The following is a 27413-nucleotide window of genomic DNA, read 5'->3' on the forward strand; positions in this document are numbered from 1 at the left end:
TTTTCTTTATCTTGGCCAGGTCGCAGTTGTAAATGAGAACTTGTTCTCAACTACCTTACCTGGTTAAATAAAGGTGAAAATAAAAGATAAAAGATAGGCCCCATGTGACAGCTTCAATGGCGTTGCCTATTCTCTCTTCCCGTGTATCCTTTTTCAAATCCAGGCCTTGAGGTCAACAGCATTAATGATTTATTCTTCTCCTTAGGGGTGGTTGAGTAAAAGCTGGTTAGACTTCAAGGGAATAAAGAACAAGCGGACAGCAATGCTCTGGGTTGGGTACCTTTGAATACCAAACTGAAGACCCAATTAGTTATTGCACCCCCTTGTGGACAAACTGAAGTGGTACAACATGTTGCATTGCACAATTGTGGGCACTGACCCATAACAGAAAAGTTTTGAATAACTTCCCATAGCTTCATAGTTATGGGAAATGTTTGTTTTGAGATGGTTAGTTCTAACTGTATAGAAAGACTGCTACCACAAACCAGCAGCATCCAAAAATTCCATGGTGGAGAGAACAGTGAAAGACCAGCATCAGGGTCGTCCCTCAGGAGACTGGTACCAAGATATCATGTCACTGTACTAGTCACTGTACTAGTGATACAATTAATCTGGCAGAAGAGGGTACTGATTAAGCAGGTGCAAGAAACAACAACTTAACAGCTTTATATATATATTTTATTTTATTTTTTTATATTATTTTTTAAATTATTTTTATATATAAACTTGCATCAGTGAATCATTAAACATCTTTACAAAGCCTTAGCTACCACCAACACTTCTCTACAGGAAAAGTGGAGATTACATTTTACAGCAGCTAGGTCTACACTTAAATGCAACAAACAAGTAGTACAAAAAACATACAAAGTGGATAAAAGGAGTGCAGTCACTCTGCTGCTGCCCTCTTGCCTCATTTCCCTGTGGTTTTAACTTCAGGAGCAGCAGTGTCCCCTTCATCACCCTCTGCAGGCTTCTGGAAAGCTTTGGCCTTTGCACCCTTCTTGGCTGCCCCTTCACCCTTGGTTGTCTTCTGTGCTTTGGGTTGATCCTCAGCTGTCCTCTCTGCCCCTTTGTCCTCTTTGACTTGAGCTTCTTAGCAGGGGCCACCTTGGAAGCAGATGCTTTTGCAGACTTCCTGAGTTTTCATCCTGAAAGATGAAAATGACAGGTTTGCAATGCTGCTAGTTTGTGGTAGCATTTAAAACATGAGATTCAATTTGAGATTCAATTCAAGCCCAAATAGGGAACAGTACCCATGACAAAAGTGTAAAAAAGTCCCTATAACCCAAAACCACTTGAACAATGCCAATAGTCAGAACATAACTGAAACCACACTTGCCTCTGAAGGTTTCTCCTTCTGCTTTTTGGCTGTAACATTTTTATTCTCAGCTTCTAGAGACAAGAGTTAGTGATGTGTGTGTATGCATGTGTAACGGATGTGAAACGCTAGCTTAGTTAGCGGTGGTGCGCGGTAAATAGTGTTTCAATCAGTGACGTCACTTGCTCTGAGACCTTGAAGTAGTAGTTCCCCTTGCTCAGCAAGGCTTTTGTAGAGCGATGGGTAACGATGCTTCGTGGGTGACTGTTGATGTTGTGTGCAGAGGGTCCCTGGTTTGCGCCCGGGTATGGGCGAGGGGACGGTCTAAAGTTATACTGTTACACATGCAATCATAGACCCAATGAGGAGAAGAGAGATACCCATACAAGTCATTGAATGAGCAATGTTAAATGTCCTCCATTGCAATGGGTGTAGCTCAATAACAATGATCCCATACAATTGGGCAGATTACAGGGTGATGTCTAAATCCTAGGAGTGATGAGCACAATCAATTCAGTGGATTCAGTTTACCGGCTTCCTTGTCCTTAGTCTTCTTGGCTCCAACCTTGGCTGCCTTTGGAGCCTTCTCCACATTGGGATCAGTGTTCTCAGTGGCCTTTGGTTTGGGCTCCTTGACCCTACCCCTGACTGCCAGCTGGCAAGGGAGAGTGATCACACGTTGAGCTACATTATATTAAACAGCAAGCCCATGTTCAATATGTTTGTCATATAATGTTGACTTATCTAATAAACACACCACTTTATATTCAAAACTGGTACCATGAAGTTTGGCTCATTTGCCAGGTAAGCTACTAACACATTCAGAAAATAAAGTCCATTCACCTTGGATCACATTATTCTTGATTTTATTACTTGGGTTAACAAAGCCTAGTTGCCACAAGGAGCCTCAAAAAGTATATTCTGTTAATTTGTACCCAAATAATGTTGTGGACTCATCCGGTATAGTGATGTTATGTTTGATGCCTGAGCTCTGAGGTGTGCGTTGAAATCGTAGTGTGCTGATGCCCATATCACCTTATCACAAGCATGTGATCAATGACGTCAAAATCTTTGTTTCGTCAAACAACCACCTGATTGGTAGAAGACAAAAAGGCTACACTGCACACACACTCTATGGGGTGTGGGACATTATCTATAATAATTTGGCTGCTCTAAATTCGATGATCAGCAGGTGGCACTAGTGTGCACTTGATCAAAGCCTTGAGTAATTGTCAACAACAATCAACACCTCATCTGTCCTGAAAGACTTGATCACCTTATGAATTGGTCTTATCATCTCTATAATGAGTAGAAATATAATCTACCAGGGCAGGAAGCAATCTGTCCGTAGTGATTTTATAGTCCTACTTTTCCCACTTTGAAAAGACAAGTCATGATGGTATTTCAAAAGGCCAAAAACACCATGATGATCATAAATACGATGATTCATACAATGCTAATTTCATTATTATGTGTTTTCTCAGTGGGTTTGACTCCAGATCCTAGGTCTACTTTGCCGCCCAGCACGACAGTGAGTCCTACAGAAGGTGTGTTGGGCCTCTAAATGACCATCTATGCAAATAGTAATTATACAGTCAAGAGTTTAGATTACGGGCCTGTAAAATTAAGTGAACCAAATGTGAATGTAAAACCGTATTCTTGTGTAATCATATTGCTTCCCACTAGTTTCAACTGTTACTTGTACCTTTACCCCAGACACCACAGTGACACCAACTACCAGTAAGTAGATCCACCAATTTTAACTTAGTTTGCAAATACAATATCTTTGTTCACATTCATTCACTAAAGCTCTGACCGGTTAACTAATAAATATATTCATAGCTGCTTGTAATTTCAGTCCAGTTTTTTAACTACTTTTACTCCATCTGATTTGTAGGTAATGTGTAGTGTACTTCTCTCTTCATGCTTATTGAAAGACCATATTACATTAACTTTCATTTGTTCTTGTGTAATATGAGTAATATCTTCTCACCAGGTTTGACCTCCCCTTTGACTCCTAGCAGGGCAGTGAATCCTTCATCAGGACTCTTAGTCATCTTTATCTAGTTAGCAAATATAATTAAAACAAATAGAGTAGCTTTATCTTCTCCATGTTTTTTTTTCCCACATCACAAATTTGCCTCATTACAAAAAGAGGTTGATATTTGATTGATTAAAATCAACCCATTTAGATGTATTTTTGTATAATCAGATCCAATGATGTGCTTTGCATCAGGGTCGACTGTTTGCTGTACTTTGACCACTGACACCTCAGCAAGTCCAACTGAAAGTAAGTTTAGCCAATAGGTTTAATTGAATTTGCTAAATATTTTTGTCTATTAAAGCATAGACCAATTTTGCAAATATAGCCAAATGTAAATTCAGTCAAAGCTTTAGAATTAATCAAACAAATTGTCTCTTCTTAGAAATATTTACATAACTTTGTTATTAAACTGTCCTTCTCTCTTACATGTGACCAGGAGGTCAAAGCTCCACAGAAAGTGATGTGGAATCAAACAGTCAACAAAGCATTCTGGGTAAGAATCCTTTTCTAGTTGTCTTTTCTCACATGAAAACAGAGCTGTGCACATTTTCTTAGAAGAACAATAATGTGGTCCAAGAGATAATGACCTCTCCCGATGTCATCATGTCACCAAATAGTGGGGCAATTATGGCAGGCAGCAGTGAGTGTGGCTTCTGGAGTGGGCGTGTTCCTGGTAGTATTGACAGCTGTCTGTCTCTGCAGGAGGACCAGTGAGTACATTTGATTCTGGGTAACAAATCATTTTTCAAATTTACCCTGCGGACATTAATGTAAGTACCTTTGGCAACTCCTTTTGATGATATTGTATAGGTTAGGCTATATTCAATATAATTCATTTAGCCTTATTTCATTTTCAGAGAAAACCAATTCTCAGAGGTAAGAATTCCGCTTGTGAATTTGATGCAGATTGTATCAACTTTTAGTTCTGTATTGTCTATGATGAGATGTTCTTACCACAACCTTCTTATACTTTTACAGTGGGGCAAAAAAGTATTTAGTCAGCCACCAATTGTGCAAGTTCTCCCACTTAAAAAGATGAGAGAGGCATGTCATTTTCATCATAGGTACACTTCAACTATGACAGACAAAATGAGAAAAAAAATCCAGAAAATCACATTGTAGGATTTTTAAATGAATTTATTTGCAAATTATGGTGGAAAATAAGTATTTGGTCAATAACAAAAGTTTATCTCAATACTTTGTTATATACCCTCTGTTGGCAATGACCGAGGTCAAACGTTTTCTGTAAGTCTTCACAAGGTTTTCACACACTGTTGCTGGTATTTTGGCCCATTCCTCCATGCAGATCTCCTCTAGAGCAGTGATGTTTTGGGGCTGTTGCTGGGCAACACGGACTTTCAACTCCCTCCAAAGATTTTCTATGGGGTTAAGATCTGGAGACTGGCTAGGCCACTCCAGGACCTTGAAATGCTTCTTACGAAGCCACTCCTTCGTTGCCCGGGCGGTGTGTTTGGGATCAATGTCATGCTGAAAGACCCAGCCACGTTTCATCTTCAATGCCCTTGCTGATGGAAGGAGGTTTTCACTCAAAATCTCACGATACATGGCCCCGTTTATTCTTCCTTTACACGGATCAGTCGTCCTGGTCCCTTTGCAGAAAAACAGCCCCAAAGCATGATGTTTCCACCCCCATGCTTCACAGTAGGTATGGTGTTCTTTGGATGCAACTCAGCATTCTTTGTCCTCCAAACACGACGAGTTGAGTTTTTACCAAAAAGTTATATTTTGGTTTCATCTGACCATATGACATTCTCCCAATCTTCTTCTGGATCATCCAAATGCTCTCTAGCAAACTTCAGACGGGCCTGGACATGTACTGGCTTAAGCAGGGGGACACGTCTGGCACTGCAGGATTTGAGTCCCTGGCGGCGTAGTGTGTTACTGATGGTAGGCTTTGTTACTTTGGTCCCAGCTCTCTGCAGGTCATTCACTAGGTCTCCCCGTGTGGTTCTGGGATTTTTGCTCACCGTTCTTGTGATCATTTTGACCCCACGGGGTGAGATCTTGCGTGGAGCCCCAGATCGAGGGAGATTATTAGTGGTCTTGTATGTCTTCCATTTCCTAATAATTGCTCCCACAGTTGATTTCTTCAAACCAAGCTGCTTACCTATTGCAGATTCAGTCTTCCCAGCCTGGTGCAGGTCTACAATTTTGTTTCCGGTGTCCTTTGACAGCTCTTTGGTCTTGGCCATAGTGGAGTTTGGAGTGTGACTGTTTGAGGTTGTGGACTGGTGTCTTTTATACTGATAACAAGTTCAAACAGGTGCCATTAATACAGGTAACGAGTGGAGGACAGAGGAGCCTCTTAAAGAAGAAGTTACAGGTCTGTGAGAGCCAGAAATCTTGCTTGTTTGTAGGTGACCAAATACTTATTTTCCACCATAATTTGCAAATAAATTAATTAAAAATCCTACAATGTGATTTTCTGGATTTTTGTTCTCATTTTGTCTGTCATAAGTGGGAGAACTTGCACAATTGGTGGCTGACTAAATACTTTTTTGCCCCACTGTATGTTGTACAGACCTACAGCAAGACAGGATGTTCACAGACAATGTACGTTCCAAAACAAAATACATCAAACATACACACACATAGGACTTACATAACTATATACATGCATGTACAAACACTGTAATTCAATTTTCACTGTGTTTCTGTTGTAGATGATTTGGTGTCTATGGGAGTGGTGAGCAGCAGCGTCATGGTGATTATTCTACATTACAGTGGAATCTGTACACATGGACCCCTCTGACAGAGGAGGCTGGTGGGATGAGTTATAGGAGAATGGGCTCATTGTAATGGCTGGAATGGAATTAACGGAACAGAGTCAAACACATCAAATACATCAAAACTACGTGTTTGACTCCATTCCATTAATTCCATTTCAACAATTACAATGAGCCTGTCCTCCTATAACTCCTCTCACCAGCATCCTCTGCCCTCTGACTGTCTGATCTGAGGATCAAGACCTTAATGTTACATTAGTAGTGCTTCAACATGTGAATGTTCAAAGTATCAAATCAACAGCTATATTTATTTACAGATTTATATGGCTATTTATTATCAAATAAGGTGTTTTTCCACAGAAATAATTTCTTAATACATTAATTCATGTTAAACCTTGTAAATGTGTTCCTAAGTAGGTACAGAGTTTAGTCTTATAAACTATTTTTTATCAAATAACCTACATCTTGCATTAGACATGTTTAGACCTCAGAATGACACACAACCCCAAAACACTTCCTGTGATACAAAGGAGGGTGCAGTTCATGTCACGAGTTGGAGAATAGAATAGAAAGACAGTTTGTTACGACTGGAGGATAAAAAGTCTATCTTCTCCCTCTCTCTCCACTACAGGTGGATTCATGAGATGCTGGAATCGATTCTCAGATCTATTATGTACTGTACACATTCATGCCCTCAGGTTTGTCCCTCAGAACTCAGAACCATTTGCACGTGCACAGCTACTGTACATGCTAAAACTTTGGGCTTAACCATATCAACCTTATCAAAATGCATATATGACACTTAAAACAGAAATGAATGTATCAGAGCATCAGCAGCGTGAGAATAGAGCTGTAGATCTGCAGGAGGGTTTGAGACATGAGGAGAAGTGTGAAATGACATCAAGCCTTGTTACTTGCACTTCTTCTGTTTGGCTGTTAGTAACACAAGAGGGCAAACTCGACTAAATAACACACATGCAATGTAGACATGTGAAATACACATGATCCCCCTCAAACACACACTCATACATACATACATACACAACCTCTTACTCATGGAATTGTCTCTCTCTGTGATGTGCAGGTCCCGTTGATGTGGATACACAGGCATTTGCAAATAAACATGTAAGTACTGCACAAATAATTGCATGGAGTATAGATATATCGTTGTACAATTCATTGTATTATATTGTTATATTATGATATGTAGCATTGTTTTCACAGACAGACTGACTAAAGGATAAAATTATCTCTCTCTCTCTCTCTCTCTCTCTCTCTCTCTCTCACTTCTGACAACACTTTAGTGGCTCCCGAGTGGCACTGCATCTCAGTGCTAGAGGCGTCACAGCAGACACCCTGGTTCAAATCCAGGCTGTTTCACAGCAGGCCGTGATTGGGAGTCCCATAGGGCGGCATACAATTGTCCGGGTTTGGCCGGTGTAGGCAGTCATTGTAAATAAGAATTTGTTCTTAACTGACTTGCCTAGTTAAATAAAGGTTAAAAAAACGTTTTTAAAGTCTCTCTCACTGTTTTTTATGACTTTCAGTTTAAGATTGGTGTTACATCCTCATAAAATGTCCCTTATAAATTACATTTACTGTACTGTAGATTCAAAGCCCTAAAGTTAATCTGTTTCTTTTCTCTAGTCTGATATGTACCACGTATACAGCTCAATCCCCGACAGACCAGCAACCTCAGCCCAGCCTGTTGGGTTGTGCAGTCTTCTACAGACACACTGAAACTACACCTCTGGCTTTCTGTATCTGTCTCACACATCTCACACAAATGCATTATTTCTCACACGACATCCTTTGTTTATCACACATCCAGTTACTGTAAATAAGTTGGTTAACAGCTAATATTTCTACTGTATTACACATGGACAACTGGTTTCTGTGACATGTGAATCCATAATATCTGTTACTTTTTAAATATTTTTTATTTGGAGGTTTCTTCCCCCTAGTAAATGTTAAATCTACTGTAATTATGTATATTATGTTAACTGTGAGATACCTCCTTCCATAGCGGTTGGATAGAATTAATTGCCTATTGGGCAAAACATAATCTAAAACACAACCAAAACAAACTGCAAATGCATCCAACAAGTTTGTTGAGTCACAAGCTTGATGTATTTATTGGGTGCAAAGAATATAGGACCAAAATACAAAATGTTTGACTACCTTAATACACCATAAATGAGTTTGGCCAAATACTTGTGACTTCTTCTTCTTCAAAATGTTTTATTTTTTATTTTACCTTTATTTAACACAGCATTATTAACACAGCATTTGCAACCTTCCGGTTACTAGTCCAACGCTCTAACCACTAGGCTACCCTGCCAAATGTGGGGTCTATATAGATAAAGTGCTTTTATATCTAAATGGTAAAACATAAAATGCCTTCAGAAGGCCTTCACACCCCTTGACGTTTTCCACATTTTGTTGTGTTACAGCCTGTATTTAAAATGTTTGAAATAAGAAAATAAGAAGAAAGAAGATTTTGCTTAATAACAAGGCGCATAATACTTTGCATGGACTCCCTCTGTGTACAATAATAGTGTTTAACATGTTTTTTTAATAACCTCCTCTCTGTACCCCACACATACAATTATCTGTAAAGTCATGCAGGTAACTGCCAAAAAAGTGTGCCAACAAAGTGTGTTAAAAAGGGTGTTTGGCCTCCACCAGCTGCAAGAACAGTTTCAATGCGCCTTCGCATAAATTCTAGAAATCGATCTAAACCATGACAGGAAAACGCACCCCACACCCACTATAAACTTTGTCCCAAATGTATTCGAATGTTTCCTTTATTTTGGTAGTTACTGGTTGCCTACATTCTGGAAGGCTGCAATTTGGGCAGCATACATGCCAAATGTACAGCTTGTTGTGTTGTGGCCATAGACATAATACATCGATTTTTTTGGAACCTCTTACCTTGGCAATTTGAATGGTAACTCATGGGTACACTAGCAATGGCTGCCAGTCCTGATTTGAACTGGAACTGCCATCCATGGATGATATGTAGTTGATTGCAGCTGTTTGCACGTTTCAATATAAAAATTGCGGGAAAAACATCGTTTGGAAAGCAAATGTCTACTGCTGAAAATAGAAGACTGTCTCTAGAACCAATAGAATTCTCAACTCCCAAAATGTAGTGACCAGCAGCACTGTTTTTCAAAGTAGCTGATCTTGAGGTTGGCTATTGCCAAGAGGAGCGCATTGGCCATCACCGTGAGTAGTAGCCTATGGTGGCTTCATCATTACGTGAGTCAGTGTGCCACTGGAAATAGTATTTAATTGCCCAATGTAGTAATATATCAATAAAAATCACTATTCAAACAGGAATGCTGCTTTAACATACTAAATTACAATTTTTGGGAAGGAAAACCATTTCACTCATGTTGTAAATTATAGGTCATATTTCATAGAAATCTGGAAACACTGGTTATTTACTTTAATAAGATTTAGACATGCATGGGTCACTTACCCGAAACCTCCCCTGTGCGCCGTTTGCTATCGAGTTGATGTCCTCACCAATACCCCGCCCTCGATTCCTATTTTCAGGGTCTTGCGTGTCATGTTCTTCAACCTCATCAGGTCCACAGATGGATATTTCTCTGTTATGTAGCCGCGAATGGCCTGCGATGAGACGATTCGAGAGTCCAACTCCTTCAGCGCTTCATTAACAACCAACACCATCGTGGGTGGATGAAGAGGAGTTTTTCGTGCCACAGCAGGCGCTTTGCTGGGTTCTAACAATGAAATTGACAAATATATCAACCGTAATCTGACCAAAACTGCTGCTTTTTTTAGGTGGCATGATCAAACGGTTAATATCAAATTTAGGCTATATAAAAACGTTTGTTTAAAAACAACAACTGCATTCTCAGCCTACACACGTTCAATGTTATGCACTTCAAGCAAAGCACGCGGTTTACCTGAACAGGCGCTGACATTTAGGTACCAGTTAGAGCATTAAAGGTAAACTGATCAGTCCGAGTAGTGTGAACTCGCTTTTTCTTCTCTCCTCCGTTCCTTCCTTCCACCCATCCTTCCCTTTACTGCGTTTATCAGTTTACCGTCACTGCTCTGGCATGTTATTAAACGTGACTCACCAAACATAAATGAAAACCCTTCTACATTTTAGAGATTCTAAAACTCTCAACCACAAATGCAGGGTTTCTGGAGTTAAACATTGTGCAGCTGTTAAAAACTTAAAACAATAAGTCGAAGATAAATATTTTTCTCCGAAAGACAAGTTAGTTTGTTGGTTTTAGAAATGGAATTGCCTGCAATAATGATACAAAATACAATTTGTTGAAGACAGGTAGCTTTAGAACCTAAAAATAATTACAGATGAATGATTCTGAATGTTCAGCCTCCTTGTCCTCTGCAACATGACATTAGCCCACAGTTGCCATATGAGACGTCTGTGGTTTTCCTGTGAACAAGCTCCACATCTGCTTTTCTATTGAAACATTTCATCTTTGTCCCAGTCACTGCCACCATCTTCTGTGATGTCAGACTAACAGTATGTATGTAGCTGTCTAAAAAATGACATTGTTCATCCCTGATATGGCTGCTCGTCTGTTTTTGCTCATCCTCCTTTTTGGTGAGTTATTTTTCCGTTCCATCACCTGTTTGTGCTACAGGATATTCCATTATTCTTTCCCCTCTTTTAGTCTTTTACTTTAGGAACTCTTAATATTTCAACATGTTATGGTTATAATAAGTGTGTCTTATTCCATTGACCTTCATCCTAGTCATTATTTTACATGTTGTACAGATAAGAATGACCACTGCTTGATAACATGGCTGTGAATGCATTACAGACTGTTCTGCTTCGCCAGCTTGTGTAAAGTGATCCCATCTCATGTTTCTTATTTTTCATAATGTCAAAAAGAGCATGATAATGACCCATTTTGTTATGTCTAGATACCTTCCAGTACCTCAAAGCCAAAGGTCAGTATCATTATTATGGATTTAAAGCTGCAATATGTAACTTTTTGGGCTTCCAGACAAAACAACGGGTTACCAAAATATTTAAATAATGATTGAAATATTTTCAATAAAAACGTTATTTTGATGAATTCATCCATACGATTTCATCCTTCCATGAGCTGCTGTATACACTGGGTATACAAAACATTAACATGACATAGACTGATCAGGCACATCCAGATGAAAGCTATGATCCCTTATTGATGTCACTTGTTAAAGCCACTTAAATCAGTAAATAGATGAAGGGGAGGAGACAGGTTAAAGACATGGATTGTGTATGTGTGCCATTCAGAGGGGGAAAGGGCAAGACACAATATTTAAGTGCCTTTGAACGGGGTATGGTAGAAGGTGCCAGAACTGCATCAGTGCTGGGTTTTTCACGCTCAACAGTTTCCTGTGTGTATCAAGAATGGTCCACCACCCTAAGGACATCCTGCCAACTTGACACAACTGTGGGAAGGATTGGAGTCAACATGGGTCAGCATCCCTGTGGAATGAGACAGACAGCAAGATTAATACAAATCTCCACTGTTGAAAACCAAATGCCAGTCTAAAATATATGGGATATAATATCTAAATGCTTTTTACAGTGGAGATCAAGATAATAAATTGCCTGGCTGGGCTGATGAGATAGTAGATTGAGCAGTCAAATGGAATAGTGAATAGACCATTTTTTTGTGTTTGCAAACGTTGCGCCCATCGCTCTTGTGCGGCAACGTTTACAAACACCAAAAAAATGGTCTATTCACTATTCCATTTGACTGCTCAATCTACTATGGTGAGAGAACAGAACGCCAACAAAAATAGCCTCTATTTACATGTTGCCTAGGAGTGAATTTCACACTACTTTTGGATTAAAATTGGAGTTTAAGGCTCGTACGAATGTCCTGCTTAATATAATGTTTGTGTCATCATTGTAAGTCAAATGCATTATACTTAAAAATAACTTCAACTTCAACCAGTAAAATGGCTCTTTGGCTATCTTTTGCTGCAGCCTATGGCCATGTCAGTGAGTGTTTAGCATTCTAGCTAACAACTTGCTGCATCCAAAATAGTTATTTTACAAAGATCACAACCAAAATATAATCTTAGTCTTAGACTGTTCAAGCAAGAATCAACACATCATTGTAAGCGTAGGAGAGCTCCCCAAAAGTTATGTTTAGAAGTAATAAAAACTTAAATCTAGGCTATGTTGAATGTAGGCAGATGGCGTGGCTTTCTTACTGCAGCCAAGAGTCACGTGCATCTGTATGTGACGTCAAGGTGTCGTGCACTGGAAAGTCAAATTTTAGTTGTCACATACACATGGTTAGCAGATGTTAATGCGAGTGTAGCGAAATGCTTGTGCCTCTAGTTCCGACAATGCAGTAATAACCAACGAGTAATCTAACCTAACAATTCCACAACCACTACCTTATACACACAAGTGTAAAGGGATAAAGAATATGTACATAAAGCTATATGAATGAGTGATGGTACAGAACGGCATAGGCAAGATGCAGTAGATGGTATCGAGTACAGTATATACATATGAGATGAGTAATGTAGGATATGTAAACATTATATTAAGTGACATTGTTTAAAGTGGCTAGTGATACATGTATTACATAAAGATGGCAAGATGCAGTAGATGTTATAGAGTACAGTACATATATATGAGATGAGTAATGTAGGGTTATAGAGTACAGTATATACATATGAGATGAGTAATGTAGGGTATGTAAACATTATATTAAGTGGCATTGTTTAAAGTGGCTAGTGATACATTTTTTACATCAATTTTCAATTATTAAATTGGCTGGTGTTGAGTCAGTATGTTGGCAGCAGCCACTCAATGTTAGTGGTGGCTGTTTAACAGTCTAATGGCCTTGAGATAGAAGCTGTTTTCAGTATCTCGGTCCCTGCTTTGATGCACCTGTACTGACCTCGCCTTCTGGATGATAGCGGGGTGAACAGGCAGTGACTCGGGTGGTTGTTGTCCTTGATGATCTTTATGGCCTTCCTGTGACATCGGGTGGTGTAGGTGTCCTGGAAGGCAGGTAGTTTGCCCCCGGTGATGCGTTGTGCAGACCTCACTACCCTCTGGAGAACCTTACGGTTGGGGGCAGAGCAGTTGCCGTACAGCCCGACAGGATGCTCTCGATTGTGCATCTGTAAAAGTATGGAACTCCATTTGGGTCTTTGCTTTTCAAAAAAGATACACGTGAAATAACACTGTTTGATGCGTCAAATCAGCTTGTTGACCAATCAGGACCTAGATATGACTGTACATCACATAATAATTTAACACGTTTGTTACTTTTTTACATAGTTATTACAGATTGATTACACTATCACTTGTATTTCATATGTCACAGTGATTCACCGATATGTGTGATGCTGGTAAAGTTTTGTCTTGTGCACCTGCCGCTGCAGCACAAGCGCAGACACACCTCCCCAAGCTCTGGGACAGTTCTGGTCAGAAAGAAATCCATCACTTCTGTTGGTTGGCTGTGCCCATTTAGCAACGTTCCAAAATGAGCATATGTCCTGGTGGAAGGATGTAAATAAAACACATTTACTCAGAACAATAATACGTCTTGAATGAAAGACAGGTCCTTAATCTTTAGTTTAGTTTAAATGTTGGCAACCGTTTTACAAAAGCAAAATGTCCATCGAAGCCGAGGATTATTGTGTGATAACTCCCTCCTAAGGACTGTTCCTGGTACGGGTTCTCATTGTTTATTGCTTAAATAGACAACAGTGTCTGAATTGTTTTCTCTTTCAAACTCATATAATATTAAGTTGTACATTATCTGTATGAGTAGTTAAACATTGAAAATTAATTTATAATTCAATTAAAAAAGACACTCCATCATCCCACTGATCTCACAGATCTTCCTCAGCCCAGTCTAACAGTGATTCCTGCAGTCATCAAAGAGAAAGACTCAGTTCAGCTGAACTGTCAGACTCCTCCATCTGTCTCTGAGTGTTACTTCAAAATGGCTGGGCAAGTGGAATTCACCCTTCCATCACCCTGTCAACAGACACTCACAGGAACACTACTGGTGAGGTGGACAGGTCAGAGTTCACCAGCTGAGGTCAAAATCCAATGTCAGTACAGTGCTACAGGTTCACAGTTTAGATCCATATACAGTGAGTCTTCAACCGTCACAATTACGGGTAAGAAGACTATTTGAATGGTTGTAAACAATGTACTGTTGGGCCATCATTACCATGTTCCTCTTGGGATATGTTATCATACTGTGTGTTCTCATAATCTATTACGTGAAACAATCAAGCAATATATTATATCTCCTTAATTTCCCATACTGTAGCTACATAATGTAATTGACGCAAGATCATTAAGTCTGAAATAACAAGGAGGGATTAGGCTATCAGTACATTTCTCAAAACCACACAATGCTAAATGCTTAATTCCCCTATTCTCACAGACCTTCCTCAGCTGACAGTGAATTCTACAGTCATCAGAGAGACAGAATCAGTTCAGCTGAGTTGTGAGACTCCTCCATCTCTCCCTGTGTCTCACTGTTACTTCTACATAGAGGGGGGAGAGAATCCTCCAGACTCATCCTGTACTCAGACAATAACAGGAACAGAGCTGCTCAAGAGGGCAGATCAAACGTTTCCAGATGTGGTCAAAGTGATGTGTTCCTACACTGTATGGAAGTCTCCCACATCTCCTTTTAGTAACCCTGTCTCAGTCACTGTTCTGGGTAAGTAGGTGGTTTATACAATTATACACGTCACTGTTATACCGTATTAATTATGCTCGTTCTGAAAATGAGATCTTCTGTCTTATTTCCAGAAGTCTAAATTTCACATAATGATAGGAATTACTGTACTTTGTACAAACATAAATGCTGACATAGTTGAACATTTGATTAATGGATTTTTCATACTGTTAGTATGTATGGATTACCTGTGATGTTTTTGAAATACAACTTTCAAAGAGACCCCCCTCCTCCCAGGCTGACAGTCAGTTCTACAGTCATCAGAGAGAGAGACTCAGTTCAGCTGAGCTGTCAGACTCCTCCATCTGTCTCTGTGTCTCAGTGTTACTTCTACACAGAGGGGAGAGATCCTAAACCCTCACCCTGTACGCAATCACTCACGGGGACTGAGCTGCTCTCGTGGGCAGGTCAAAGTTCATCTGCTGAGCTCAAACTGAGATGTTTTTACACTATAGAAACTCACTATCCATCGATGCACAGTGGTTCAGTCTCTGTTACTATTCTTGGTAAGAAATTATATATTCAGATTGTCTTGGATGATTCTGTTTAAATCACAATCTCATCCAATGTCATTTCAAAATAGTTGTTGTGAAGACAATAAATATTTTAAATGTAAATGTCAAAAGTAGAGTTCTAAGATCCCACGCAAACAACCACAGAGGTGGCCAACGTACAATCAAAGGTTCTTTATAAACTCAGCTTTACACAGTAATACACAGTATCATTACGGTCCTATTAGAAACGTATAAATAGGCTGGGATTTAGGGCTGTAGGCTAACTAGAAGCAATTATCTAAATGAATCTATCAGTGCTGCAGGTCTTCATGATCTGACTCACTTTGATTTTAGCATCTTCTTAGAATGACTATATTCATTCTGACCAACAAACTAAATACCACATTTCAATCCCAAATGATTTCAGATCTGGTGGGAGTTCACATCAGCGATCCAACACCTATACAGACACCTTCTATAGCAGGTAGTCCACATATTTGTGCTTTTAAAGTGTCACTGCTGTTATTTTATAGCAACACAAGTTTCAGCAATAAGAATAGTTGTGTCAATGTGTAAATGAAGCTGTTCTGTTAGATAATTAAAGCTGTTCTATAGATATGACACCAGCCTCAACACAAACGTCTGGGATCATCCGAACAGGCAAGTTAATAATGTCTGTGCTCATCTAAAATAAGTTTTTTTATCTATACTCTGTTAGGCTTCTGCTGTTAGATAACATGGTGACTTTATTCTAGGAATGCTATCAAATAAGAATCAACACCTTATCTGGCCTGAAAGACTTGATCACCTTATGAATTGGTCTTATCATCTCATAATGAGGAGAAATATAATCTTCCAGGGCAGGAAAACAGACTTACAGTGATTTTATAGTCCTCATCTTTTCCCACTTTGAATAGACAAGTCATGAAGGTATTTTGGAAAAGGCCAACAACACCATGATGATCATTAATACAGTAATTTAAAAAATGCTAAGCATCCATTTTTATGTGTTTTCTCAGTGGGTTTGACTCCAAAACCTGGTGATCTGATCAGCACGTCAGTGAGTCCTAGTCAAATGACCATCTATGCAGGCGTACAGGAGGTGAGCTGTGACTACAGATTGAGCTCAGGACCAAACTCTCTCTCTCACGCAGTGATGGGCCTCTTTAAGTGAGTCATTATCTAAACCTATCTATCAGTGCTGTAGGTCTTCATGATCTGACTCACTTTGATTTTAGCATCTTCTTAGTGACTATATTAATCTGACCAACAAACTAAATACCACATTTCAATCCCAAATGATTTTAGATCTGGTGGGAGTTCACATCATTCATCTAACAGCTATACAGACACCTTCTAAGCAGGTAGATACACATTTGTGCTTTTAATTGTCACTGCAGATTTTTAAGCAACACAAGTTTCAGCAATAAGAATAGTTGTGTAATGTGTAAATGAAGCTGTTCTGTTAGATAATTAAATGTTCTATAGATATGACACCAGCCTCAAATCAAATCAAATCCTGGGATCATCAGCACAAGTATTATAATGTCTGTGTTCATCTAGTCGAGTGTTTAGATCGTATCTATACCCTGTTAGGCTTCTGCTGTTAGATAACATGGTGACTTTATTCTAGGAAGCTGTCAACAACAATCAACACCTTATCTGTCCTGAAAGACTTGATCACCTTATGAATTGGTCTTATCATCTCTATAATGAGGAGAAATATAATACCAGGGCAGGAAGCAATCTGTCCGTAGTGATTTTATAGTCCTACTTTTCCCACTTTGAATAGATGGCATGAAGGTATTTCAAAAGGCCAACAACACCATGATGATCATTAATACAATCATTCATAAAATGTCTAATTTCATTAATATGTGTTTTCTCAGTGGGTTTGACTCCAGGTCCTAGGTCTACTTTGCCGCCCAGCACGGAAAGCGAGTCCTACAGAAGGTGTGTTGGGCCTCTAAATGACCATCTCTGCAAATAGTAATTATACAGTCAAGAGTTTAGATTACGGGCCTGTAAATTAAGTTACCAAATGTGAATGTAAAACCTTATTCTTGTGTAATCATATTGCTTCCCACTAGACCCCAGACACCACAGTGACACCATCTACCAGTACTGTTACTTGTACCTTTACCCCAGACACCACAGTGACACCAACTACCAGTAAGTAGATCCACCAATTTTAACTTAGTTTGCAAATACAATATCTTTGTTCACATTCATTCACTAAAGCTCTGACCGGTTAACTAATAGATATATTCATAGCTGCTTGTAATTTCAGTCCAGATTTTTAACCACTTTTAGTCCATCTGATTTGTAGGTAATGTGTAGTGTACTTCTCTCTTCATGCTTATTGAAAGACCTTAGATATTACATTAACTTTCATTTGTTCTTGTGTAATATGAGTAATATCTTCTCACCAGGTTTGACCTCCCCTTTGACCCCTAGCAGGGCAGTGAATCCTTCATCAGGTCTCTTAGTCATCTTTATCTAGTTAGCAAATATAAGTAAAACAAATAGAGTAGCTTTATCTTCTCCATGTTTTGTTTTTTTTCCACATCACAAAATTGCCTCATTACAAAAAGAGATTGATATTTGATTGTTTAAAATCAACCCATTTAGATGTATTTTTGTATAATCAAATCAATGATTTGCTTTGCATCAGGGTCGACTATTTGCTCTACTTTGACCACTGACACCCCAGCAAGTCCAACTGAAAGTAAGTTTAGCCAATTGGTTTAATTAAGTTTGCTAAATATTTTTGTCTTTTAAAGCATAAACCAATTTTGCAAATATAGCCAAATGTAAATTCAGTCAAGGCATTAGGATTAATCAAACAATTTGTCTCTTCTTAGAAATATTTACCTAACTCTGTTATTAAGTTGTCCTTCTCTCTTGCATGTGCCCAGGAGGTCAAAGCTCCACAGAAAGTGAAGTGGAATCAAACAGTCAAGAAAGCATTCTGGGTAAGTATCCTTGTCTAGTTGTCTTTTCTCACACATTTGAAAACAGAGCTGTGTACATTTTCTTAGAAGAACACGAGCTGATGACCTCTCCTGATGTCATCATGTCATCAAATAGTGGGGCAATTATGGCAGGCAGCAGTGGGTGTGGCTTCTGGAGTGGGTGTGTTCCTGGTAGGATTGACAGCTGTCTGTCTCTGCAGGAGGACCAGTGAGTACATTTGATTATGCAAAACAAATCATTTGAAAATGTACCGTGCTAACATCAATGTAAGTGCCTTTGGCATGGGTTAATTTATCAACTCATGTTGATCATATTGTATAGGTTAGACTATATTCAATATAATTAATTTAGCCTCATTTGTTTTTCAGAGAAAACCAATTCTCAGAGGTAAGAATTCCCTTGTGAATATGATGCAGATTGTATCAACCTTTAGTTCTGTATTGTCCATGATGAGATGTTCTTACCACAACCTTCTTATATACTTTTATGTTGTACAGACCTACAGCCAGACAGGATGATCACAGACAATGTACGTTCCAAACAAAATACATCAAACACTGCACACACTACTAACACAACTACACACATGCATGTACAAACACTGTAATCCCATTTTCATTGTGTTTCTGTTGTAGATGATTTGGTGTCTATGGGAGCGGTGAGCAGCGGAGTCATGGTGATTATTCTACATTACAGTGGAATCTGTACACATGGACCCCTCTGACAGAGGAGGCTGGTGGGATGAGTTATAGGAGAATGGGTTCATTGTAATGGCTGGAATGGAATTAACGGAACAGAGTCAAACACATCACACACATCAAAACTATGTGTTTGACTCCATTCTCTTCATTCCATTTCAACAATTACAATGAGCCTGTCCTCCTATAACTCCTCTCACCAGCATCCTCTGCCCTCTGACTGTCTGATCTGAGGATCAAGACCTTAATGTTACATTAGTAGTGCTTCAACATATGAATGTTCAAAGTATCAAACTAACAGCTGTATTTATATGGTAATATTTATAATTACAATATAAAGATGGATTTATTATTTATATTTGTATTTGTATTTATTACCAAATAAGATGTTCTTCACCAGAAATAATATCTTAATGCATTAATTCATGTTAAACCTTGTAAATGTGTTCCTAAGTAGGTACAGAGTTTAGTCATATAAACTATTTTTGATTGCATTGGACATGTGTAGACTTCAGAATGACGTGTAGACCTCCAAATTACACAAATCCGACTAACACTTCCTGTGATACAAAGGAGGGTGCCGTTCATGTCACGAGTTAGAGAGTAGAATAGACAGACAGTTTTTAGACTGGAGGATAAAAAGTCTCTCCTCTCTCTTCTTCTCCCTCTCTCTCTACTACAGGTGGATTCAGGAGATGCTGGAATCGATTCTCAGATCACTTCTGTACTGTCCATGTTCATGCCCTCAGGTTTGTCCCTCAGATCTCGGGACCATCTGCAAGTGCACAGCTGCTGTACATGCTTAAACTTTGGGCCTAACCATATTAACCATATCAAAATGCATATATAACACTTAAAACAGAGATGAATGTGTCAGAGCATCAGCAGCGTGAGAATAGATCTGTAGATCTGCAGGGGGGTTTGAGACACAAGGAGAAGTGTGAAATTACATCAAGCCTTGTTACTTGCACTTCTTCTGTTTGGCTGTTACTAATGGAATAGGGCAAACTCGACTAAATAACACACATGCAATGTAGACATATAATATACACATGATCCCCCTCAAACACACACTCATACAAACATACACAACCTCTTACTCATGGAATTGTCTCTCTGTGATGTGCAGGTCCCATTGATGTGGATTCACAGGCATTTGCAAATAAACATGTAAGTACAGCACAAATGTCCTATTCATTGTATTATATTATATTGTTATATTATTATAATTATATATAGCATTGTTTTCACAGGCAGACTGACTCGAGGATAAAAGTATCTCTCTTTCTCTCACTGTGTTTTGACTTTCAGTTTAAGATTGGTCTTACATCCTCATAAAATACCCCTTATGAATTACATTTACTGTACAGTAGATTCAAAGCCCTAAACTGAATCTGTTTCTTTTCTCTAGTCTGATACGTACCATGTATACAGCTCAATCCCCGACAGACCAGCAACCTCAGCCCAGCCGGATGGGTTGTACAGTCTGCAGACACACTGAAACTACACCTCTGGCTTTCTGTATCTATGTCTCGCACATCTCACACAAATACATTCTTTCTCACACAACATCCTTTATTATCACTCATCCAGTTACTGTAAATAAGTTGATTAACAGGTAATATTTCTACTGTATTACACATGGACAACTGGTTTCTGTTACATGTCTATCCATAATATCTCTTACTGTGTTAATATTTATATTTTGGGGATTTTGGAGGGGTCCGGGGCATACTCCCCTTTGAGCATTTTTCTTATTTCTTCTCCCTAGTAAATGCTAAATCTACTGTATTTAAGTATATTATGTTGACTGTTTGATACCTTCTTCCATAACAGTTGGATACAATTAATTTCCTATTGGGCAAAACATAATCCAAAACACAACCAAAACAAACTGCAAATGCATACAAACTCAAGTTTGTTGAGTCACAAGCTTGATGCATTTATTGGGTGCAAAGAATATAGGACCAAAATACATCATGCTTGACTACTTTAATACACTATAAATTAATTTGTCCAAATACTTATGACTTCTTCAATTGGGGGGACTATATACATAAAGTTCTTTTATATCTACATTGTAAAACATACAATACCTTCAGAAAGTATTCACACCCCTTGACTTTTTCCAAATGTTGTTATGTTACAGCCTGAATTTAAAATGTATGAAATTTAGATGTTTTTATGTCCCTGGCCTACAAACAATACCACATAATGTCAAAGTGGAATTATGTAAAAAAAAAAAAAAAAAAAAAAAGTGTCAATAAGCATTCAAATACTTTGTTATGGAAATCCAAAATAAGTCGAATTATACATTGCATGGACTCACTCTGTGTGCAATAATAGTGTTTAACATGATTTTTAATGACTACCTCATCTCTGTACCCCACACATACAATTATCTGTAAAGTCGGTCAGTCGCGTAGTGAATTTCAAGCATAGATTCAACCAAAAAAACAGGGAGGTTGTCTAATGTCTCACAAAGAAGGAAACTATTATAAAATACTATAAAATACTTTTTAAAAAAGCAGACATTGAATATCCCTTTGAGCAAGGTGAAGTTATTAATTACACATTGGATGGTGTATCAAAATACCCACTCACAACAAAGATACTGCCATCATTCCTAACTTAGTTGCCGGAGAGGAAAAAACCCACTCAGAGATTTCACCATGATGCCAATGGTGACTTTAAAACAGTTACAGAGTTTAATGGCTGTGATAGGAGAAAACTGAGGATGGATCAACAACATTGTAGTTAATCTACCAAACTAACCTAAATGACGGAGTGAAAAGAAGGAAGCTTGTACCTGTTTGCAGCAAGGCACTAAAGAAAACTGCAAAACTGTGGCAAAGCAATTCACTTTTTGTCCTGAATACAAAATGTTATGTTTGGGGCAAATAGGATACAACACATTACTGAGTACCATTCTCCATATTTTCATGCACAGTGGTGGCTGCATCTTGTTATGGGTATACTTGTAATCATTAAGGGACTGGGGAGATTTTCAGGATAGAAAATAAATGTAATGGAGCTAAACACAGGCAAAGTACTAGAGGAAAACCTGGTCGAGTCTGCTTTCCACCAGACACTAGGAGATGAATTCACCTTTCAGCAGGATAATAACCTAAAACACAAGGCTAAATATACACTGGAGTTGCTTACCAAGAATACAGTGAATGTTCCTGATGGCAGAGTTACAGTTTTGACTTTAATCTACTTGAAAATCTATGGCAAGACCTGAAAATGGTTGTCTAGCAATGATCAACAACCAATTGGACAGAGCTTGAAGAAATTTGAAAATAATAATGGCCAAATGTTGCACAATCCAGGTGTTGAACGTTTTTAGAGACGCAGAAAGACTCACAGCTGTAATCGCTGCCAAAGGTGCTAATACAAAGTATTGACTCAGTGATGTAAAGACTTATCTAAATGAAATATTTCTGTATTTCATTTTCAAAAATGTAGCAAAAAATTACAAAAAACATGTTTTCAATTTGTCATTGTGTATTGTATTGTGTGTAGATTGGTGAGATTGTTTATTTATTTAGTACATTTTGAATTCAGGCTGTAACACAACATAATGTGTGATAAGTCAAGGGGTTTGAGTACTTTATGAAAATACCCTCAAATTAAGGGGAAATTCTGTACTGTCGCCTTATATAAAACATTCTATCTTAAATCTAAAATACTGGAGTATAGAGCCATACATATTTTTTGGGCTTCACTGTCCAAATGCATATGGAGGGGAGTGTATGACCGATAAATGATTCTGATTGTTCAGATACCCTTACCTCTGCAACATTAGTTCACACTTGCTGTATGAGACTGTTGTTTAGGTTTCTGCTCTCTGTGGTTTTGCTGTGCACAAGCTCCACATTTACGTCTCTATTCAAACAATCCTCTGACTCAGTCACACACCTTACTGTGAAGTCAGACTAACAGTATGTAGCTGACTGACAAATGGCATTGTTCATCCCTGATATGGCTGGTCATCTGTTCTTGGTCATCCTCCTTTTTGGTGAGTTATTTCTACATTTCTACAGTTTCATCATCTGTTTGTGCTACAGGATATTCCTCTTCTTCTCTCCCCTCTTTTTGTCTTTTAATTGAGGAACTCTTGATATTTCTGAATCTCATGGCTATGATGAGTGTCTTGTATCTTATTCCATTAATCATCTTATTTATTTCTCTCTATCATTATTTTACAATTTGTTGAGTTAAGAATGACCACTGCTTGATCCCCATTAATGCATTACAGTAGATTACGCTACTTTACCAACTTGTGTGAAGTGTTCAGGTGTCTCCTGTTAAAACATACTTTTTGAATGGCAGATGATGATAATCTATTTTATAATTTCTAGATACGTTCCAATCCATCAAAGCCCAAGGTCAGTATCATTATTATGAGTTTTTAGTTACCCAGTAAAAATATTATAATAATCATGGTATGAGATGTTTTTTCACAGTAGAGACTCACTATCCATCGATGCACAGTCATCCTGCGCCTATCACTATTCTTGGTAAAATAGTATTATTATTATGAATACACTGATCTGATTGGCTCACTGTAATCAGATTGGAATATGTAATGTCATGCTAACATATACAGACTATTTAGTTCTTACTCCTTTCGTTATCTGGTACAGAAAGAGGTGTGTATTCTCATTAACCTACAGTATGGACAGTTATTGATGTGTTCTCCTCACAGGTAAACTGCAGAAACCAGACATTAGTGTCAATGACGAATCATCTCATGACATCACTATTGCCTGTGTACTTCCTGAGTCTGTCAGTGATGGTCATAGCTGTAACCTGTACACTGGAGACCAGCCTCAGGCCTACAAAGAGGCTTGGGTGAGGAGATTTAACGCAGCATCATCCAAACTATTCTGTACCTTCAGTGTTACTAAGAATGATCTGTTCAGGCATCTGCAGTTGGAGAGAGATGTGAGCTGTGACTATAGAGTGAACACAGGATCACACTCTCTGTCTCCCCGCAGTGATAAATACATAATTACAGATAAGATACTTATATAAACAAATGCAGAAATATGTATAATATGTACATTTTTTAAGTGCAGACTTATTAGTCCTGCAAAAACTGTTTGAATCAATGTTGTTTATACGTCTTTTCAACAAAAAAAGTTTTCCCTTCTGATGACACTAAATCAACGTAGAAAATGTATTGGATTTGACAAAATCATTTAGGGAATGTATGTCTTTTTATCACCCAACTTGAACCTAAATCCAATGATATGGATGAAATGTTGTTGATTTCACTTTGAATTCACACAAGTTGACAACTCAATCAAAACTAGGTGTGGAACTGATGTCTGTGCTCATTGGGCAAATGCTTAATTTATTGCTAAGTTATTTTGAACAAATCATTTCATTTTAATTCATGTTTTTAAATCACAGTCCAAGTTCATTCAAAATAGTAATACAAATCATTAGTCCATGTCATGTTTATGACCATCATGATTTGAACTTGTATTGTTAAATACTATAGGCTCTTTGGTATATTTTTATATGCTGAATAGTGTGCCTTGTACTTCATTAAGTCGTTGTCCTCTCCCAACAGGTCAGAAACCAAATATTACAGTCAGTCTGAATGAGAACTTCATCATCACCTGTTTAATTCCTGGCTCTGTCAGTAATGACACCACATGTAACCTGTATGTTGGAGAGAAGAGTAAGTGTCTCATAAGAGCACACATCAGGGAGAAGAAACACACCAATTCCAAATGCTGGTTCTGTCAATTCTCTGTGGATGAGAATGATCTGATCAATTGTCTACAGTCAGCTCAGGACCAAACTCTCTCTCTCTCCACGTAGTGATGGGTACAGCTTTACAGGTGAGTCATTATCAATACAGTAAGAATCTATCAGTGCTGCAGGTCTTCATGATCTGACTACCTTTTGATTAGTTTAAAATGACTATATTAATTCTGACCCTCCCTCCCCCACTAACTCAATCACTCACTCATTTTTGCTCGCTCTTTGGAGCATAGCACTTTGACATATGGATCTCCACACTGTCTTAATCTGGGCCAGATCCCAGGCTGATCTGGTGTTGAGTCCCAGGATGAGAAGTTTAATTTCTTTGTTGAACTGGTTCAGCGTTTAGATTGTATCTATGCACTGTTGTGCTTCAGCTGTTAGTTACATGGGGACCTTATTCTAGGAAGCTGATAACAACAATCAACACCTTATCTGTCCTGATCATTATCATCACCTTATGAACTGGTCTTATCATCTCTATAATGAGGAGAAATATAATCTACCAGGGCAGGAAGCAATCTGTCCGTAGTGATTTTATAGTCCTACTTTTCCTACTTTGAAAAGACAAGTCATGAAGGTATTTCAAAAGGACAACAACCACCTGAATAAAATACTAGATCTACTTTGCCTCCCAGCACGACAGTGAATCCTACATCAGGTGTATTGGTCATCTTTCTCTAGTTAGCAGATAGGACCTAAACAAATAGACTAGCTTTATTGAACCTAGGTTTTTATGCACAAATTTCCCCTGATTAAAAAAACATTAATATTTCACTAATTAAATCAACCCATTTAGATACCTTTGTTATTGTATAATCAGATCCAATGACTTTGCTTTGCACCGGGTTTGACTTCTAGTTCTACTTTGACAACTGACACCCCTAAGAGTCCACATGATTTTAGTTTAGTGGTGTAATAAGTTGTGTTGTGTGTTAACTGTTATTAAACAGTCTCTCTCTTGCATGTGCCCAGGAGGTCAAAGCTCCACAGAAAGCGTTCTGGGTAAGCATCCATCTCTAGCTGACTACCTGTCTTTTCTCAGACAAATTTACAAGTTTACAATAAAACATATTCTATATTATTCTCAGAAAATAAAATGTTGTCCCCCAACTCCCTTACCATGTAGGTCCATTGCTTGTTCAAGAGGTGCTGATATCTGATCGTTTTGGTTAATACATCCCATACCTCAATTGTATTTACCCGAGCTTTGTTTATCATGCCCGCTGATTGCTCTATACGAACAATATCTTGAAAATATGATAACCATGTTTGAGGCAAGAGGATTGTAGGGGTAATCCACTAAGGATAACCTTTTGTGCTGCTGTTAACTCCTAGTTCAGGTTGTGCCCCAATCTCTGCATTTCACAGTTCCATACTAGAGTGACACCCAATGTAGAGCATTTAACAGACAGCAGGCAATCATAAGTGGCAGAGACCATTCTAGAAGTTAATGAAGGGAATAACCATGTAAGCATTATTTGGGATGTTAACGGGGCATCCCATGGTACACCATAAACTTTTAAGGTTCTGGGTTTTAACAATAATATGCCAAATTATGAAATTGTGAATCTTTCTACTGACTGAGTTGTGTTGTACTCTAACAGCAATAACAAATACCTTTCTATTTGTGTAATCAGGGTTCCTAACCAATTGTGCTATTCTGGGTGTTTTTTGTGACCTGTTTTTTACATAATGTTTCTGCCACTGTCTCTTATGACCGAAATGAGCTTCTGGACATCAGATTTTTTCTTAATGAATTGAAGGAGAAAGATTTACATCATTTCACGGACCATGCCCAAAGCCCCGTCATTCGCATGAAGAGGAGACGACCGATACAGGGGCCGCAGATCCTGATGCTTGGTGAGAATTCGTCTGCAAGTGGATAATCCTGCTTTACCATCCTTATCTTATGCTTCACCGAGTCATGGCTGAACGAGGACATGGATCATATACAGTTGGCTGGGTTTTCCGTGAATCGGCAAGACAGAACAATAAACATCCAGTAAGATGGTGGTCTGTGTCTATTTGTCAATAACAACTGGTGCGCAATCTCTAATATTAAGGAAGTCTAGAGGTTTTGCTCGCCTGATGTAGATTATCTCATGACAAGCTGTAGACCACACTATTTACCAAGAGAGATCATCTATATTTTTCGTAGCTGTCTATTTACCACCACAAACCGATGCAGGCATTAAGACAGCACTCAACGAGCTGTATAAGGCCATAAGCAAACAAGAGAATGCTAATCAAGAAGTGGCGCTCCTAGTGGCTGGGGACTTTTCCCATTTCTACCAGCATGTCAAATGTGCAACCAGAGGAAAAAAATCTCTAGACCACCTTTATTCCACACACAGAGATGTGAACAAATCACTTCCTCGCCCTCCATTTGGCAAATCTGACCATTATTCTATCCTCCTGATTCCTGCTAACAAGCAAAAAAAATAACTCAATCAGGACTTACCAGTGACTCGCTCCATACGGAAATGGTCAGATGACACGCATGCTAAGCTACAGGACTGTTTTTCTAGCACAGACTGGAATATGCTTTGGGATTCATCTGATGGCATTGTGGAGTATACCACATCAATCACCGACTTCATCTGATTGTACATATGCC

At 38.5% G+C, this 27413-nt stretch overlaps 1 protein-coding gene and 2 long non-coding RNA genes across 3 annotated transcripts in view; all 3 read left to right on the forward strand.

Annotated features, from left to right (window-relative positions):
* The window catches only part of LOC121840668, a gene marked incomplete in the record, with an annotated part of 71581 nt that extends 50778 nt beyond the window's left edge, over nt 1-20803 (forward strand). The window contains 8 exon segments of the mRNA XM_042305270.1: nt 3799-3855; nt 3980-4072; nt 4220-4238; nt 18812-18843; nt 18950-18990; nt 19695-19761; nt 20142-20182; nt 20424-20803. Of these exon segments, the coding sequence (XP_042161204.1) occupies nt 3799-3855; nt 3980-4072; nt 4220-4238; nt 18812-18843; nt 18950-18990; nt 19695-19761; nt 20142-20182; nt 20424-20513 (440 nt within the window).
* On the forward strand, nt 1997-3547 carry LOC121839688. The gene is made up of 3 exons (XR_006079185.1): nt 1997-2865; nt 3005-3058; nt 3315-3547. It is a non-coding gene; the product is annotated as an uncharacterized LOC121839688 (long non-coding RNA).
* Nucleotides 20804-22312: 1509 nt separating the features above from the next.
* On the forward strand, nt 22313-26820 carry LOC121839684. Its single transcript, XR_006079184.1, has 3 exons — nt 22313-23535; nt 23724-23869; nt 24597-26820. It is a non-coding gene; the product is annotated as an uncharacterized LOC121839684 (long non-coding RNA).
* The last annotated feature ends 593 nt before the right edge of the window (nt 26821-27413 follow it).

This window comes from Oncorhynchus tshawytscha, linkage group LG02 (assembly GCF_018296145.1).
Source record: "Oncorhynchus tshawytscha isolate Ot180627B linkage group LG02, Otsh_v2.0, whole genome shotgun sequence".
Taxonomy (NCBI): Eukaryota; Metazoa; Chordata; class Actinopteri; order Salmoniformes; family Salmonidae; genus Oncorhynchus; species Oncorhynchus tshawytscha.